General features: G+C 57.8%; 2 protein-coding genes across 4 annotated transcripts in view; one reads left to right on the forward strand and one right to left on the reverse strand.

The window, feature by feature from the left end:
* Window positions 1-14,705, forward strand: part of DRC1 (dynein regulatory complex subunit 1) — an 88,779-nt gene that overhangs the window by 48,681 nt on the left and 25,393 nt on the right. The gene's annotated exons all lie outside the window — the stretch shown is intronic.
* OTOF (otoferlin) overlaps window positions 1-14,705 on the reverse strand; it is an 89,882-nt gene that overhangs the window by 6,735 nt on the left and 68,442 nt on the right. For 2 of the 3 annotated variants that reach the window (XM_069582821.1, XM_069582820.1), the window contains 25 exons: window positions 14,561-14,669; window positions 13,858-14,038; window positions 13,614-13,734; window positions 12,708-12,808; window positions 12,525-12,615; window positions 12,247-12,363; window positions 11,866-12,018; window positions 11,354-11,543; window positions 11,121-11,245; window positions 10,589-10,723; window positions 9,753-9,914; window positions 9,419-9,538; window positions 8,781-8,942; window positions 8,506-8,668; window positions 7,889-7,959; window positions 6,407-6,436; window positions 5,853-5,984; window positions 4,111-4,177; window positions 3,296-3,432; window positions 3,053-3,187; window positions 2,518-2,655; window positions 2,096-2,223; window positions 1,809-1,979; window positions 1,018-1,178; window positions 212-354 (listed from right to left, as the gene is read on the reverse strand). In XM_069582821.1, the coding sequence (XP_069438922.1) occupies window positions 212-354; window positions 1,018-1,178; window positions 1,809-1,979; window positions 2,096-2,223; window positions 2,518-2,655; window positions 3,053-3,187; window positions 3,296-3,432; window positions 4,111-4,177; window positions 5,853-5,984; window positions 6,407-6,436; window positions 7,889-7,959; window positions 8,506-8,668; window positions 8,781-8,942; window positions 9,419-9,538; window positions 9,753-9,914; window positions 10,589-10,723; window positions 11,121-11,245; window positions 11,354-11,543; window positions 11,866-12,018; window positions 12,247-12,363; window positions 12,525-12,615; window positions 12,708-12,808; window positions 13,614-13,734; window positions 13,858-14,038; window positions 14,561-14,669 (3,243 nt within the window). Of the gene's footprint in view, window positions 1-211; window positions 355-1,017; window positions 1,179-1,808; window positions 1,980-2,095; window positions 2,224-2,517; window positions 2,656-3,052; window positions 3,188-3,295; window positions 3,433-4,110; window positions 4,178-5,852; window positions 5,985-6,406; window positions 6,437-7,888; window positions 8,020-8,505; window positions 8,669-8,780; window positions 8,943-9,418; window positions 9,539-9,752; window positions 9,915-10,588; window positions 10,724-11,120; window positions 11,246-11,353; window positions 11,544-11,865; window positions 12,019-12,246; window positions 12,364-12,524; window positions 12,616-12,707; window positions 12,809-13,613; window positions 13,735-13,857; window positions 14,039-14,560; window positions 14,670-14,705 lie in introns of all 3 variants that reach the window. The other variant, XM_069582819.1, reaches the window with a different exon arrangement.

Below are 14,705 nucleotides of genomic sequence, written 5' to 3' on the forward strand. Positions count from 1 at the left end.
GAGATTAGCCTAGGTTTCCACCAGAGGTGATGTGATTCTCACTCACAGGCCAGACACGAGCCCCGGTAGTTACGGTGAAGGGCATGGCGTGTGTGTGCATGGGGCGCCCGACACTCCGGGGGAAGCGGCGAATAGCATGGGGATCTCTTTTTATGGACTCAGGTTGGGACTGACCCCAAATACTGAAGAACGCCAGACTCAGGCCAGTCACCTGTTCGATGCCCGGCTTGTCGGGGTTGAGCAGCGGCCGTGTCTCCACGTGTTCGGGCACCAGGCGGCAGCCCACGCGGGGGATGTCCTCCCAGTGTCTCAGGGCCAGCAGTGCCACGTGCTCTTCCGTGGGCTTCCTCTGCCCTGTGGGTGCCAGAGGTCAGCTCAGCAGAACAAGAGACCTGTGCTGGGCCAGGGGCTCAAGGGCATACAGAGGCCCCTTCTCCGGTCTACTGATGGAGAAACTGAGGCTCAGAGGGAGATGCAATAGCCCAAGCTCTCAGGTGCCTCGTGGGCCCAGAGGGGTCTGTGTCCTTGGGTTTTCCCTGCTTGGGGGGAAACTGACCCGAGAATCCCGCTGGGCTGCAAGGTCAGGGAAGAGAAGAACCTACGTCCTGTCTAGCACCTTGAAGGTGGGCGGCACAAACGTCCAGCAGAGACATTTGCTGGTTCTCCATGAAGGGCCACAAGGGCAAAAGGGTGGGGAGAGCCACACCAACTTGGGTCTACACTGCTGTCACTCTGCCTTGTAAAAGCTGAATGACCTTGGGCAAATCACTGAAACCCTTTGGGTCTCTCTTTCCTCATCTGTAGAATGAGGAAGAACCTTCCTACCCCACAGGGAGGCTGAGAGGAAGAGAAAGGGGACAAGTGGGCAAATGTAGTGTGGGATGGGGAGGAAGGGCAGAGGCTGAGCGGACAGGAGGGGACGCTGCGGTGATGAGCAGAGGGGTGGTCCCGCCACAAGGATGTGTGGGTCCTTCCATGGCCTCTTGACACCCCATGGCTGCGTGCAGCATCCCTTACCATTCTCGTCCTCCATCTCGGAGGGCCCTGTGAAGACACGGTTGGACACCTTCACTCTCCCGGGGGGCCCGAAGTGGGGGCCGTCCACTTTGCCCTCCTTGCAGAGGCGGGTCAGGATCTGGCTGGGCTTCATAGGGTCCCGCCAGATATTGTAGCCGTGTCTGTGGGAGGAGACGCATGGCCTGGGTGAGGCTGGGCCATCCCCAGGTAGTAAGTGGCCCTGGCCAGCTTCCTTAGGTTGGCTATTGCCCAATGTGAGCAAGTGAGCCCTGCCCCATGCTCCAGGATCAGCTGAGACACGAGGGCTGCTGGTGGCTGATCCCTCCTGCCCTGGGCTTGGGCCCCATGTGCTCCCTGCTCCCCAAGGACGAGCATCCAGTCTCCCCCAGTGCAGCCGCACCATCCCCCCAACTGTGTCCACTCCTCTGGAACTTCAAAGACTCCCTGAGGAAACTGACAACCAGAGAGGGTAAGGGGCTGGCCCAGGGTCACACAGCCTGGCAGTGGCACCTGCTGGCCAGTTGTCCAGTGGACTCTTCCTAGCACACTCCTGCCTCCTCCCAGCCCACTTCTCTCTCCCTCTGTTTCCTCTGCCCTGGAATTCCCTGGCTCTCTCCTTGTCTTGGAACCTGCAGTCCTGGCCCCTGAAGGCTGAGCCCAGAGCCTGTGGGGATGGAGGCCTGGCTGGGACAGAAACCATACGTCCACCTCCCCAAATCCCATGGTTTGCATCTTGATTTTGAAGTCACGGTGCAGTAGGCAGCCCCCCTGCCCCACCCTGCCCCACGCACACGGAGTAGGTCTGGGCGATGCCGCAGGTGGCGCGGTGCTTGCTGTAGAAGCGGTTTTCCAGGTCGATCTTGGTTTCCCCAATGAGGTCATCGGTGCCTACCAGATCCCAGTCGTACACAGCCACTGTCAGCATGGATTCCATGGGGAAGCAGGCTTCGATGTCAAAGGACCTGGTGCGGCGGGGTTGGGAGAAGGGTTGAGGGTCAAGGGGGGTAGGGTGGGGCGGGAGGGGGTCTGGGCTGGGGAAGTCTGGGCAGGGTGGAGGTGGGGCACCAGGAGGCCTTACTTCCCAAAGACGGGGTTGAGCTGCTTGGAGATGTAGTTCTCCTTGTCACGGATGTCAGTCTTGCCTAGCCGGATGGCAATGTAGGGGTCAGCTTTGCCATTGATGTCTGCAGGGTGCAGGTCCGTGGCCTGGAATGGGAGGGGTGCTCCTGAGCAGGGTGCCTGCACCCTCATCTTCCCCCACCCCGCGATGGTCCCATGATAATGAAGGGCAGGAGCACTGGACCAGAGAGTTGCTGTGTGACCCCGGGTGAGTCCCTGACCAACTCTGGGCCTTGGCTTCCGCCTCTATAAAGGATGGCACAAGGCCAGCTGCCCTCGCTGGTGTCTCCCAGTTGGGGGCTATCAGTTTGAGGCTGCTTCAGCCCCTCTTGGGCAGGAGGACTGGGAGCCTGGGGAGAGAGGCTGCGAGGGGGCTCTTACTCGGACCACGTAGACCCGGACGAGCACGTTGATGGGGTCATTGCTGGGGATGCCCTGGAACATGCCGTAGGTGGGGTCGTAGCCGGCTTCCCGGGACACATCCTCTGGGAGTGGCACTTTGTACACGCAGAGGGAGCCCTGGGGTGCAGCAAGCGTTGGTCAGGGTGCAGGTTCCCATGGGCACAGGCAGGGGTGGCATTTAAAATAGCCCAGAGCACTGAGGATCTGCACCCTACTGCAGGGGTTTGGGGCCATAACCTTTTAGTTGCTTTGGTCACAGAAAGTCAGGGGTTTTGGAGGAAGTGGCCAGAGTGGGGGCAATTCTGCAGGGGGTCAAGTAGGGGAGTGGGTTCAGGGCACATGCCCCTTATCACTCAGCATGCAAGTCTTCTCATAGTTTTCCTACTGGGGCAGCTGACAGTTCCCCTTGGCTGTCAGCCCCAGGCTTGGGGTGGGGAGGAGAGCTGGTGGGGAGGCTCAGGACTCAGGGCCTGGGTCTTTAGGGGCTGGGCCCCGCTCACACTCGCCACCTGACCTTGAACCGGCCCACGATGCGCTCCTCCTCGGTCCCACCATCCTCGTCATCCCCCGTCTTGCCCCGAAGCAGGTTGAACGTGTGCAGCCAGTCCTCGAAGTTGTCGAACTCTGACTCCAGCTCCTTGGGGTACACCTGAGCCAAGCCAGGCCATCAGGGGAGGTGAGGCAGGCCTACAGGCCTCTGTCTTGACCTGGGCATGATGCCCCCACACCCTGGTGGGGTCTGCTCCCAGACCCTTACCTTGAGCTCATCAATCTTGGGTTTCCTCTTCTCAGGGGCCTCCGACCCCTGGCCAGGGCCTAGGCTCTGGGTTCTTTTCTTCTTCTCCTCCTTTGCAGCCCTTGCCTTCTCCTTGCCCTTCATCGGCCCCTTCAGGCCTGGCCAGAAACAGACAAGGAGGCAGAAATGATCTGAGCAGGAAAGCCAGGGCTGGAGACCTACCTCATCACTTCACTAATTTAACTTAGCAGATCTCTAATGAGAGGACTGTTCTATATTAGCATTTTCCAAACAGCATTCAGTGAAACACTAAGTGTAGGTGTTCTTGGAATGCTTTAAGAGAAAGGATATATATAATGTATATGCATGATATAATAATTATATATATATAATAAGTCAGGGAAATATTTTATTCTGTCTTCCTTAGAGATTTATTATAATAGCATTTGTATATTAAAGGCACTGCGAAGTCCTGCACCAAGGGACCTGTTTAACCAATCTGGCCTCGGAACCTTCTTTTCCCTTTAGAAAACCCATTTGTAGTGTTCCATGGAAAAGGTCTGGAAGACACAGAATGGGATGAGTTCTGAGGTCCCTTCCAGCTCTGATGTTCGAAGGCTCTAAATGTCTGTCCATCACTGTGGTTGCTCAACTGGTCAGAGTAAAAGCCAGTCTACGTAAGGGCCTCAGGGATGCCTGAGGATATCTGCCATAGGCTGCTGCAGCTGTGAGGACCCACGGGAAGGGGAAAGAGAAGCAGCTGGTGTGATGAGCGGAGGAGCCACTCATATAATGGGCTGGGAGACGAAAGCAGAGTTCCAGGGCTCCAGGCTCACCTTCAGTGTTGTCCATCTCCTCCTTCTCCTCCAAGTCAATTCCTGAGATTTCTTGTTGTAGAATTTGCTGCCAGAAAATGAGGTGAGAAGAAGGGAAGGTAGGTTTCCTAGGGTGGGGTTTGTTGACCCCACACTGTGGTCTCAGACCAGTCTTAAATTTTTAGAAGCAGAAACTCTTTCCCACTGGGTTTCAAACCTATCATATGCTCTGCTTGAGTGGGTTAAAAAAGTTTATAGTGTAAAATATGGCTTTAAGTGTACTTAGGAGTTTTATGATTCTTTGAATTATGTACGATTGAAAAATATGTGTTCTTTAACATTGCTTCTTAGTTTTAACGTTTTATTGTTTTAAGGTAGAAAAGTATAACTGGATAAGAAAACATGGTTTCTTTTCTTCAGTCTGTCCGTACACACTGGATACTAAATCATCAGGATTCATCCAAGGTGCCACTGCCCCCTGGTGGCAGCCTGTGCAAATTACAGGAACAGACAAGACAACAGGCAACCTCCTGAAGCTCCAACTTGAATCCAGGAGGTGCTGGTGGTAGAAGATACTACTAGATGTCCCTCAATTATCAGCACTTCTGCTCTCTAAAAGTTTTTAGCACAGAGTCACCTAACTAAAGATAACATTTCCCAGCCTCCCTTGCAGCTAAGTGTGGCTATGGGATTAGATTCTAGCCAATGTGAGTGGATGTGCTTATGTGCTGCTTCTAGGCTGGGCCCTCAAGAGGAAAGGAGTATGTCGCCACCTCTTCTCTTTACCCTTCCTGTGCACTGGTATTAGGACGTGATGGTAAGCCGTCGCTAACCATATAGATGCTAGTAACAAGATGGCAGTATATCAGTCTGCAACCCCACTGAATCACCATATCAGCATTCTTGTTCATAGCAATCTGACCTGCTACAGCAGCTTAGCCTGTGCTCTGATATGAATGGTAAACATCACACACAACTCGGGTCATAGAAAGGGCCTGGGGAGAGGATGTGGCTGGATCAGCTTGGTCAAGGAAACACAACCAGGGGCATGTGTCCCTTCTGGTCATTTGGTCAGTCTTGGGTGCCTGTCCTGACCTAGGTTGGCAGTGTGGACAAGAGACAAATGAGGAAGGGGAGAAATGAGCTTTCTGGAATTTGCAGTCAGACTCAGTAGACCTGTGTGTGCACAACAAGGGAAGAACATTTCACACAGCAACAGTGACCAAGACATGTAAAATAAAATAGCATAACATGTAAAATGATAATAGATGTGCAAGTACTACTGAGAAGTTGTTTCCTTTTGGTCTCTGAGTGCACGTTTCTCCTCTTCCTCAAAGGTCACCTTCTCTGTGAGGCTTTCCCTGCCTCCTAGGCACTAAATTGCCTTTGTTATCACATTGTACTGTATCTATTTACATGTACATTTTGCATGTCCAGTAAATACTCAGGGCAGGTTTGGCATTTTATCTTTTGGCCCCTGTAGCACCTACGTTGGTGGTACATCATCATATATACTCAAGGAATATTTGTGGAATAAATGAATGAGGACTTGAGAAAACCAAGCCTGGGAAGGCAGACTGGAAAAGGATGAGCTAGAACTTCAAGGCTGTGAGATAGACTCTTCCAAGTTCATATTGATGGAGTGGGGAGACCGTTCTGGTGGGTGTAGGAAAGAAGCTGAATAGGAGGGTCTGATGTGGAGTTGGCATCACCTCTCCCAGCCCAGTCCCTCCTTGGCCCCCTGCCTAGGACGGAGGCCTCACCTCCTTCATGGTGTCGATGGAAGCAAAGTACTTGGACCACCAGTCCAACATGCTCTCATCTGGCTCCTCCTCCTCCGGCTCATCTGAGCTGCCCTTCTTCTTCTTCTTCTTCCTCTCCTTCTCTTCATCAGCCTGCAGGGTTGGCCAGGTCCAGAGTCCTGCATACGTCCCTGCACCCTGGCCATTCCCAGAGCCCTGGACAATACGGGGGTCCCCCATCCATTCTGACCATCTGCTCCCAGGAAGCCCTGGGTTCCAGGGGGCTCTGTGAAGCCACCAGTATGAAAGGGGCAGGACCTTGTTTTGTGGCAGTGGATGCCATGGCCCAGAGAGTGTCATGACCCACCAGCATGAGCCTGGCCAAGGTGGGATTGGTGCTCAGGGGCTTGCAGCCCAAGAAGCTCTCTCCCCCTGCCTCTTAGGAGGGGTTATGCTGGCTGGAGCATCAGGAGCTGTGGGGTGGCTTGGTCCCCGATGCTGCTACCCTTGGCCTGATACCCTATGTAGTGTAGGGTCTTCTCTTCCCAGTGCTCCCCAACGGTACCCCCACTCACCACATCCACCTTGATGACGGCATCGGAAGTCTGCAGAGGGGAACCAAGGAGACAAGGACAGACTTGGCCACTGGGCTGAAAGTGGCAGGCAGTGGCCCAGCCAGGGAGGGTGCAGGCAGGGGCTCACACAGGGATGGTCCCTGGGTCATGAGTGCTGTGCTCACAAGGCCAATTCCAGGACTGTGGAAGGTCTGCCTCAGAGATGTTTCCTTAGAACTTCCAGGGTGGTGGTTTGCCAACCTGACTGCACATGAGAATTACTGGGGGCTTTTAAAAATGACCCATCGCAGGGCTCCCCTGAGTCCAAGGTGGGGTACTGGGCACCAGGAGAGTTGTCAGCTTCCCAGATGATTGCAGTGGGGGGTCAGAGTCAAGAGGGGAGGCTGACAGGGCATGAGGCTGGAGGTTGGTAATGTTGGCTGGGTGAAAGGCAAGTGCCTTAATGAGCAAGTGGACACATTTACACAGCTGAAGGGGACCCCGATGAAAAAGGCCCCACCAGAGCCCATGGGGACGATGGTGAAGCTCAGGTCTGTGCTGTCCTCTTTGTTCCCTAATGGCCTGAAACTAGCTGCCTACCCCCAGGAGGAGCAAGCTCCTCAGAGAGGAGCTTCAGAGGCTGGGAGCCGAGGGGGGACGTGGCATCTCAAGGTTTAGCCCCATAGCCCCTGGTGGTGCCAATCCCAGCCCCGCAGGCCAGGCACCAGGCCTCAACTGCTCTCCTCTTCCATGAACCACACCCTCTGCTAACTCAGCCACTGGCCCAGACTCTCTGGGGACCAGAGCGGTGGGGTGAGGAAGGATCCTCTTGGACCCCGGCCCAGATCTCAGAAGCTAGCAGACGCCACAGGCTGCGAAAGCACATGATGTCAGGAATGGGATTTGGAGAAGGCAGTGGGGAGGTAAGCCTGCCTCCTGCCCTCTCAGTCCTGCTTGGACTCAGGATGACCTGTTCCAGGCCGGCCTCCATCCTACCCTCTCCCGTAGGCTCCATGTCCGTATCTGAACACCCAGGTGACAGGGCCTCTTTTGGCAGACCGACAGTCACAGTCCTAAGCCAGGAGGAGTAAGGCACTTCCACCTGGAACTCCTGCCCCAACCCCGGCCTGGGGAGGGTCGTTTGTAAAAGGCTGAGAAAGAAAACTCAGACCCTCTGGAGAGAACACTGGTGTTCACACAAGGAGTCCTTGCCTGTGGTGTCGTTTGTTGGAATAAAAATAATGGCAGGCTATTGCTTCGCACGTTACTGCTCTGTCTCTCAAACATGTGCACTGCATGTTCATGGCACACACGCACAAGCAGAATTGAGATTCTTGCCTTCCTGGACACTCTAGGGTAGGGCTGCGTGCACACGCAGTGAGGGCTAGCCCTGGCCCACCCCACGCTGAAGGAGGAGTGACTTAACGTGTTGTCTGGGGGCGGGATGGAGGTGGCCCAGCTTTGGGAAAGTCACCCGCAATTGCACATCGCCAGGCACCTTACCGCCTCCAGCTTCACCATGGTCTCCAGCTTCTTGACGGGCGCCTCCGGCTCCATGCTCACCACAACCTCCCCTGTGGGGCGAGAGGAGGGGCCCCCACTGTACAGCCCACGGCGGCCCTTCAGGAGCCTGCCTGGACAGAGAGATGGAGAGACAGACAGACAGACAGACAGGGAGGAGCAGGAGGAAGAGTGAGAGTCGGAGTGGCTGGAAGGCCCAGAGGCCTAAAGCTGACTCTGGAGCTTTCCGAGGGGGAGAGAGAGGGATGCGACAGTTGAGGGAGAAAAGGTGGGCATAAGGAGAGGGAGGGGGTGAGCCAGAGAGAAGTGTGAGCTGTGCTCAGTGACACAGTGGAGACCACGTGGCGGGTGGCAGGGGGCAGAGTCTTCTCTGGGTTCAGGCAGAGAAGGCCATCTGCTTGGGCCCTCTAAGGATGCCTCAGCTCTGGCCTTTCTGGCACTAGTTTGGGGCTGCCTGGACAGCCCCTCCACCCTGGAGATCCAGGGTGGACCCTCCTTCCTGGCCTCCCCTACCCCACCTGGGGATGCCCCCAGGAGGGAACCATGTGGTCTGGACTGCAAGCTGGAGCCCCCGCCCTGGGCCTCAGCAGTGGCCGTACCCGAGGTGTTCCAGTTGGGAGCTGAGCGGTCTGGGGGCCGGTAGATGAAGCGCCGCAGGGAGCTGACGGCGTGGGAGCCGACCAGGGTGTATCGGCCGAAGGCCCGGCAGTCCACCACGCGGATATTCAAGGGCGGGTGCAGGAGCTCATTCTCCGGGAGGTCCTGGGGGTGGGGGCAGGGAGCCTGAGCTCAGAGAAGGGGCAGAGGCACTGGCCATCCCTGGCCGTACCCACTGCACCCAGCCCTGCCCCACCACGCCCGGGCCTGCACCCACCACTTCAAACCACTTGACCAGGGTGCTGAAGTTGGGGTTCTTCTTGTAATTGTGGATCAGGGATGACTGCACCCCCTTCCCCGCGCACTCGATGTCCACCCGTGGCCGGTCCACCTGGGCCAGGTTTACCCGCTTCAGGTCTCGTAGGCCCCAGAACAGCACCTGCGTGTGTGGGGTGTGGGAGTGGGGGGAGAGGACAGCCCCTCCATCAGGGGCGCTGGCTGTGGGGGGCCACTCACCAGGAGGGGCAGGGCTGGGAGAGCTGATGAGGGAGGGAGGGTGTCCTCAAGGGACTGTGGAGGAGGGGGTGAGGGTGGGTATGGGGGTGGACAGAGGCTGGGAAAGGTCCTGGAAAGTGTGAGTCAATGCAGAAAGGGCAGGGGATGGGTGGGAGCTGAGGGCTGCCGCTGGCTCCCGGGTGTGACCTTGGGCCAGTCACTTCCCCTCCTGGGACTTCAGTGTCTTTTTCTGAAACACGAGGCATGGCCTGAGGTTGCTGAAGCACCCCTGGCGTTCGACGCCACCAGTGTGAGGTGTGCATACAACCTTTGATGGGGAGAGGGTGAGGGGGACCAGGAAGCAGCGTATGGCAGGGCCTGTTCAAGGCAGGGCCGGGAGGGGAGGGGTGGAGCCCTCACCTCCACCCGGTACTTGCTAAGCACGGGTCGGATGCCCACAGGCACAGGCATGATGGGACCTCGGTCCATGTCCATGGGGCCGTTGATGGGCGGCAGGTCTGCCTTCCCTGCCGGTCCAATCTGGGGGATGGGGGACATAGTGTCATATCCTGGTGAGCCCAGGGAGAGGGCTCTCTCCCCCCACCAGGTAGGTGCCACATGGTCTAGGGAGACAGAAAAGGCCAGACAGCACAGGTGCCCAGGAAGCACACCCCCAGTTCAGTCCCAGTGGCCTCACAGTAGGATGGGGAGAAGAGAGGCCCCTGGCCCAGCCCCCTCTTTCCAGAAGCCCCACCTGCAGCAGCTCGAAGGCGGCCAGCAGGTCCCCGGCTGTGGCGTTGCCCCGGTAGATCTGATAGTACTCCAGCTGGGGCGGGAAGCGGGGTGGGCAGTACGCCTCATCAGCCATCTTCACCAGTGGCTTGGCAAAGGTCCGGCCCATGAAGTCGGCTTTGCCCTGACGCAACAAACAATCAAGGTGGCTTCTTGATGCCTGAACTGACCGGGCACCTTCATACCCAGGATCTCATTCAGTCTTCACCATAGCCCCATGTAGTTGCAGGTGTGGTCACCCCATTTTACAGATGGGGAAACCAAGTCTTAGGCTAGCTCCAGGCCAGGCTGGCAGTGAATGGCAGATGTAGATCTAGAAACAGGTGCTCCTAGCGCTAGTCCAGAACTCACTCAGGGCTCCCCAGTAGCTGGGGTGGCTTGTAGTAAGTGGCTTCCCAGCTCTGGAGAGGTCACCTCAATTGTCCACTCCCTCACTCTAGAGTGCCCATGGAGAGCTATGAGGCTGCGCATGACTGTATGCAGGGGTGGGGGGAGTTGGGCGGTCTAGGATGGGGGAAAGCTGGGGACAGCAGGCCTTCTTGGCATGGCTGGGCCTGGGCTTGGTCTGTCTGTGAAGTAGGCGGGGACACCCTGGCCTGTCTCCTCCCTAAGACCCCAGAGGCCCACAGCATCAGGAGGGGTCAGGCTGCAGTGAGAGGGCAGAAGACACCTGGGGTCTCTTGGAAGGGCTGGTCAGCAGCCCAGACCCCCGGCTTCCTGGCAAGCACCCTGGCCAAGGGGCTCTGGGGGTGGGCTGGGGAGGCGGCTGCCAATTCAAGTGCCAGAGCCCACCCGTACCATGGTGTCCTGGTCGTAGATTTCGATAACAATGATAGGGGGATCGTCCCGCAGCTCATGAGCTTCACCGTACAGCTCCAGGTTGTCGAACACCAGCATCTGGTCCCAGGTGGGGCACAGGGTCTCATTCAGTACCTGCAGCAGGGTGGAGTAGACAGGTAACAAGTAGGGGTGATGGTGGGTGGGCAGATACTGGTGCAGGAGTCACCCCAGTCACTCCTGTGGTTTCCAGGGGACTCAGGGGGCAGGAGTGCCATGTTCTCTGACTCTTCAGGGAATTTTAAATGAAGGCTGCTATGAGGTCTGCTCATGACCGTCCCCCCTCACCCCCCACCAACGTCTTCCCTGTCTTCTATGTTGAACGTAACCACGATTAAAGACTTCACCAGCGTGGCCTGGTCCTGCAGCTATCTGCAAGCCTTCCCTCTAAGGATCTGGGTACTGGCTGCTCTGTTTCTTCAGGTCCCAGAAACTCACAGGCCCCCCAGTGCTCTCAAAGCCAGAGCCATCCGCTCCTCCCCGGGGCCCTCACCTCTGTGCACTGACTCTGGTTGATAAAGAAGACACGGGCAAAGGGGTCTGAGAGGCCGGTGCTGTCGGCAGCAAAGAGGCTGCGAGCCTGGTACATGTGGGCACGGAGCTGGAAGGCCTGCTTCTCTGTGGGAAGAGCAGGATGAGGCTCGGGGAACAGGCCACCAGCCTGCGTGCCCTCCCCGGGTGAGAGGTCGGAGCCAGGGCCACCCAGACCTGGGAGTCCTCACTCACTAGTGTAGACCAGGCTGATAGGCGGGAAGGAGAGTAGTCCCAGGCCCTGGGCTGCCTTGACCTCCTCGAAGCCACAGGGCAGGCCACACAGGAAGTCCTTGCGCTGCTTGCTGAGACCCAGCCACAGGTAGAGCTCCAGCTTGGCCTGCACTGTCCAGCCCGCCGAGCCAAAGCCCCGCTTCCCCGGCAGCTGGAGGGTGGGCGCAGGGTCAGCTGCCAGAGCCCGCGGGGTGAGGAAGGGGCAAGTAGCTTAAGAAGCTGTGGTCAGAGGGGGCCCATCCCCACCGCAGCCATCCCACTGGGCTGCACAGTGGGGAAACAGCACAGAAGGGGATCGGCAAGGCGGGATCCCCCTTCCTATTCTCTTTAGCTCTTCTCTGGGCATCTTGTCCGCTCAGGCCTGGCAGACCCAGGGGTGTGGATGCTGCTCCCTCCAAGAGGAAGATGACCTCTTGAGAGCAGCCCAGACCCCAGCCCCTCCACCCACCGCTAATCCACTCCCTTTCCGGCACCTTGAGGAAGAGTGTCTTGACCTTGGCGCAGTCCTTGCCCAGTTCCTCCTCCACGATGGAGAAGAGCAGGTCCTTGGAGGGCACCCGGGTGTAGGCAATGCGCTTGTTGTTGCTCATCATCCAGATGAAGACGTCAGGGATGCTGTGCTGGGGCTAGGACAGGGCAGGGTGGGGGAGGCCAGTGTGCCCCATAAGGGAGGGGACCTGAGACTGGGTCTTCCTTCTCCTCCCGCCAGTGGAGTGGGAAGAGCCCAGGACAGGATGAAAGGCTTGGTCAGCCCTGTCCCTCAACACCTGTCAGAGCGGGAGGGGCCCACTCCCTCCTATGCAGCCCCTCCCGCCTTGCTCCAGTTTGGTACCGCGCTCCGGCACAGGGCACACCTCATCTGCCAGGAAGCGCAGCTTCTGCAGGAAGTTCTGACAGAGCCTCAGCTTGTCGCGCACCGTGTGCCGCTTCACTTGTGCCCGCAGGGTCTTGGCCTGCTGCCCCATGCTTTCCTGGGAGGTGAGGGGGTGTAAGTGGGGCTCAGGTTGTGACACGTGATGGAGGGGCTGGCCCTGGGGGCCGTGACCTCAGAGAAGGATGTCCCCCGACCTCGGCTTCCCTTTTCACCTCCAGACCCTCCCTCTGTCCCCAAGTGGTCCAGCCGCGTCCTCACCAGCTCCCGCATGCAGGACTTGAGACGCTCCCGGTCCAGCCTGGTGCGGGATGAGTGGCCCTGGTCCTTGTCCGCGAGGGAGAGGAAGCGGCTGGGGTTGGGAGTGGGAGCAGGGCTTAGCAGAGAGGACTCCTTCTCTGCCATCCTCCCATTGCCCCCCACACTGGCAGCCCCTCCGCTCACTAGCAGCCAGAGCTGAGCTCCTCTAGGACGCCCCGAAGTCGACGCTCAGGGTACAACTTCTCCGTTTTGATCATCTCCTGCACATCGTTCAGGCCTTCTTCCTGTGAACCAGGAGTGTGAGCCACAGCCCCCCTCAGCCTCCCCAAACATCTCCCTCTTTCATCAAGAGGATGAGGGGCTAGTATCCTAGAACCTCCCATGAGAACCATCCCTGGAGTGTTCCGCCATTGTAAAGAAAAGTGAAAATGAAGTCGCTCAGTCGTGTCTGACTCTTTGCGACTTTGACTCTGGAATGTAGCCTACCAGGCTCCTCTGTCCATGGGATTTTCCAGGCAAGAGTACTGGAGTGGGTTGCTATTTCCTTCTCCAGGGGATCTTCCCAACCCAGGGATCGAACTCTGGTCTCCTGCATTGCAAGCAGACATTTTACCTTCTGGGCCACCAGGAAAGCCCAGAAACACCAATTTCCAGGTTCTGTTTCCAGAACCTGGAAGCCGTCATGCTCGTGACTCTTTGGTTCCTGAGGAAGAAGCCATCTCTGGGTCATGAGCCTGTGGTCCTGGTGGACCCATAGGGGTTGGACAGAGCCCAGGATCAGATGCAGGGGAGCAGAGGGGAGAGAGAGAGGGATTGGCCAGATGCCTCCAGGGGAACCCAAGACTAGACGGGCCACAATTCCCAGACTCCACTCTGGGAAGCCCTCAGACCCTGGACTGCTTCTGGGAATGGGGCTGGCACAGGAGCACAGGACCTGCTGGGGCTATTCTGCAGCCCCTCCTCGATGCTTATGGTAATCTGCTGGGCAGACAGGCCTTGTGTGAGGCAGGGGCGGTGTCCAGGCTGGGTGAGGCCCTCAGAAGCACGCCCCCTCTGCTGTTCCCCTCCCACCCCGGGCCTGGCCCTCACCAGCTTGTCTGCGATGTGGTCCATGATGTTGGCATTGTATAGGCGACGGCGTTGGTCAGGCCACCAGCTCTTGATGTAGATGCAGGGTTTGCACTCCAGGTAAGGCAGATGGAAGTAGTTTCTGGGGTGGGAGCAGGTGGGAGACTGAGGACTGGGTGCCCAGGCAGGTGGGCAGGGGACAGGCCACCAGAGGATGTCAGGCAGTGGCAGGGCCTCTCAGAGCCCTCTGTCCCACCTGGCTCACCTATCGGTGATCTGGGGCCGCATGGGTGGGGTGGAGGAGACTGAGGCCAGGCCCCCACCCTCGTCAGTCTCGTCGTCACTCAAGTTCTGGATCAGATCGACTTCCTCCTCGTCCCCAGGCTCCTTCCGAGGCCGAGGTCGCTGGGGTCGTGACAGGCCATCGACTTCGTTCCCGTAGTTGCCTGGAGGCAGAAGGGGGCATCCGAGGGCCTAGGGGCTTTTTTCTACCTGGCCCCACCCTGCCCTCCAATCCAGGGGTTCTGTGGCTGGGAAAAGCAAGAGTCAGGGAATGGGACCTCTGCTGGGCTCTATGTGAGCCCAGACACCATAGGACACTAGCCAGAGGGTGGGGCCATGTCCCACACTCTGGCAGAGACCTCGCTGGGAGCCCTGATGACCACTGAGCTCAAAGTCCAGCCCCAGAGCACCCTGCAGGACTCTCCTCTCTAGTCCCATGGGGGCCTTGTTTCCTTCTGCAGAGAGGGTGTTTCCTTCTCATGTCCCTAACTTCACTGAGCCCTAAGGTTCACCCTGTGGGGTGTGTGTGCACTCATAATGTACAGTCACTGTGTGCTGTGTGGGCGCCTGAGCACACTCGAGGGAAGTGGCAAAGTCCCCCTCCCCCGAGGGCTGTGCAGCAGGCCCAGCAGTTACCACTCTGCAGTCCCTGGGCCCAAAGACCCCTCTGTGAGCCCAGCTCTCACCTATGGTGACCTCAAAGGTGATGGGCTTGTCTCCGTTTTTCCGGTCGATCATTGAGGCCTCCAGGAAGGCTCCAAATAGAAAGAATTCTTCTATTTTCCCCGTGCAGCTCTGTGGGGAAGGTGGTTCAAGCCATCCTGAAAGCTT

Source organism: Ovis canadensis, chromosome 3 (assembly GCF_042477335.2).
Source record: "Ovis canadensis isolate MfBH-ARS-UI-01 breed Bighorn chromosome 3, ARS-UI_OviCan_v2, whole genome shotgun sequence".
In the NCBI taxonomy this organism is placed as follows: Eukaryota; Metazoa; Chordata; class Mammalia; order Artiodactyla; family Bovidae; genus Ovis; species Ovis canadensis.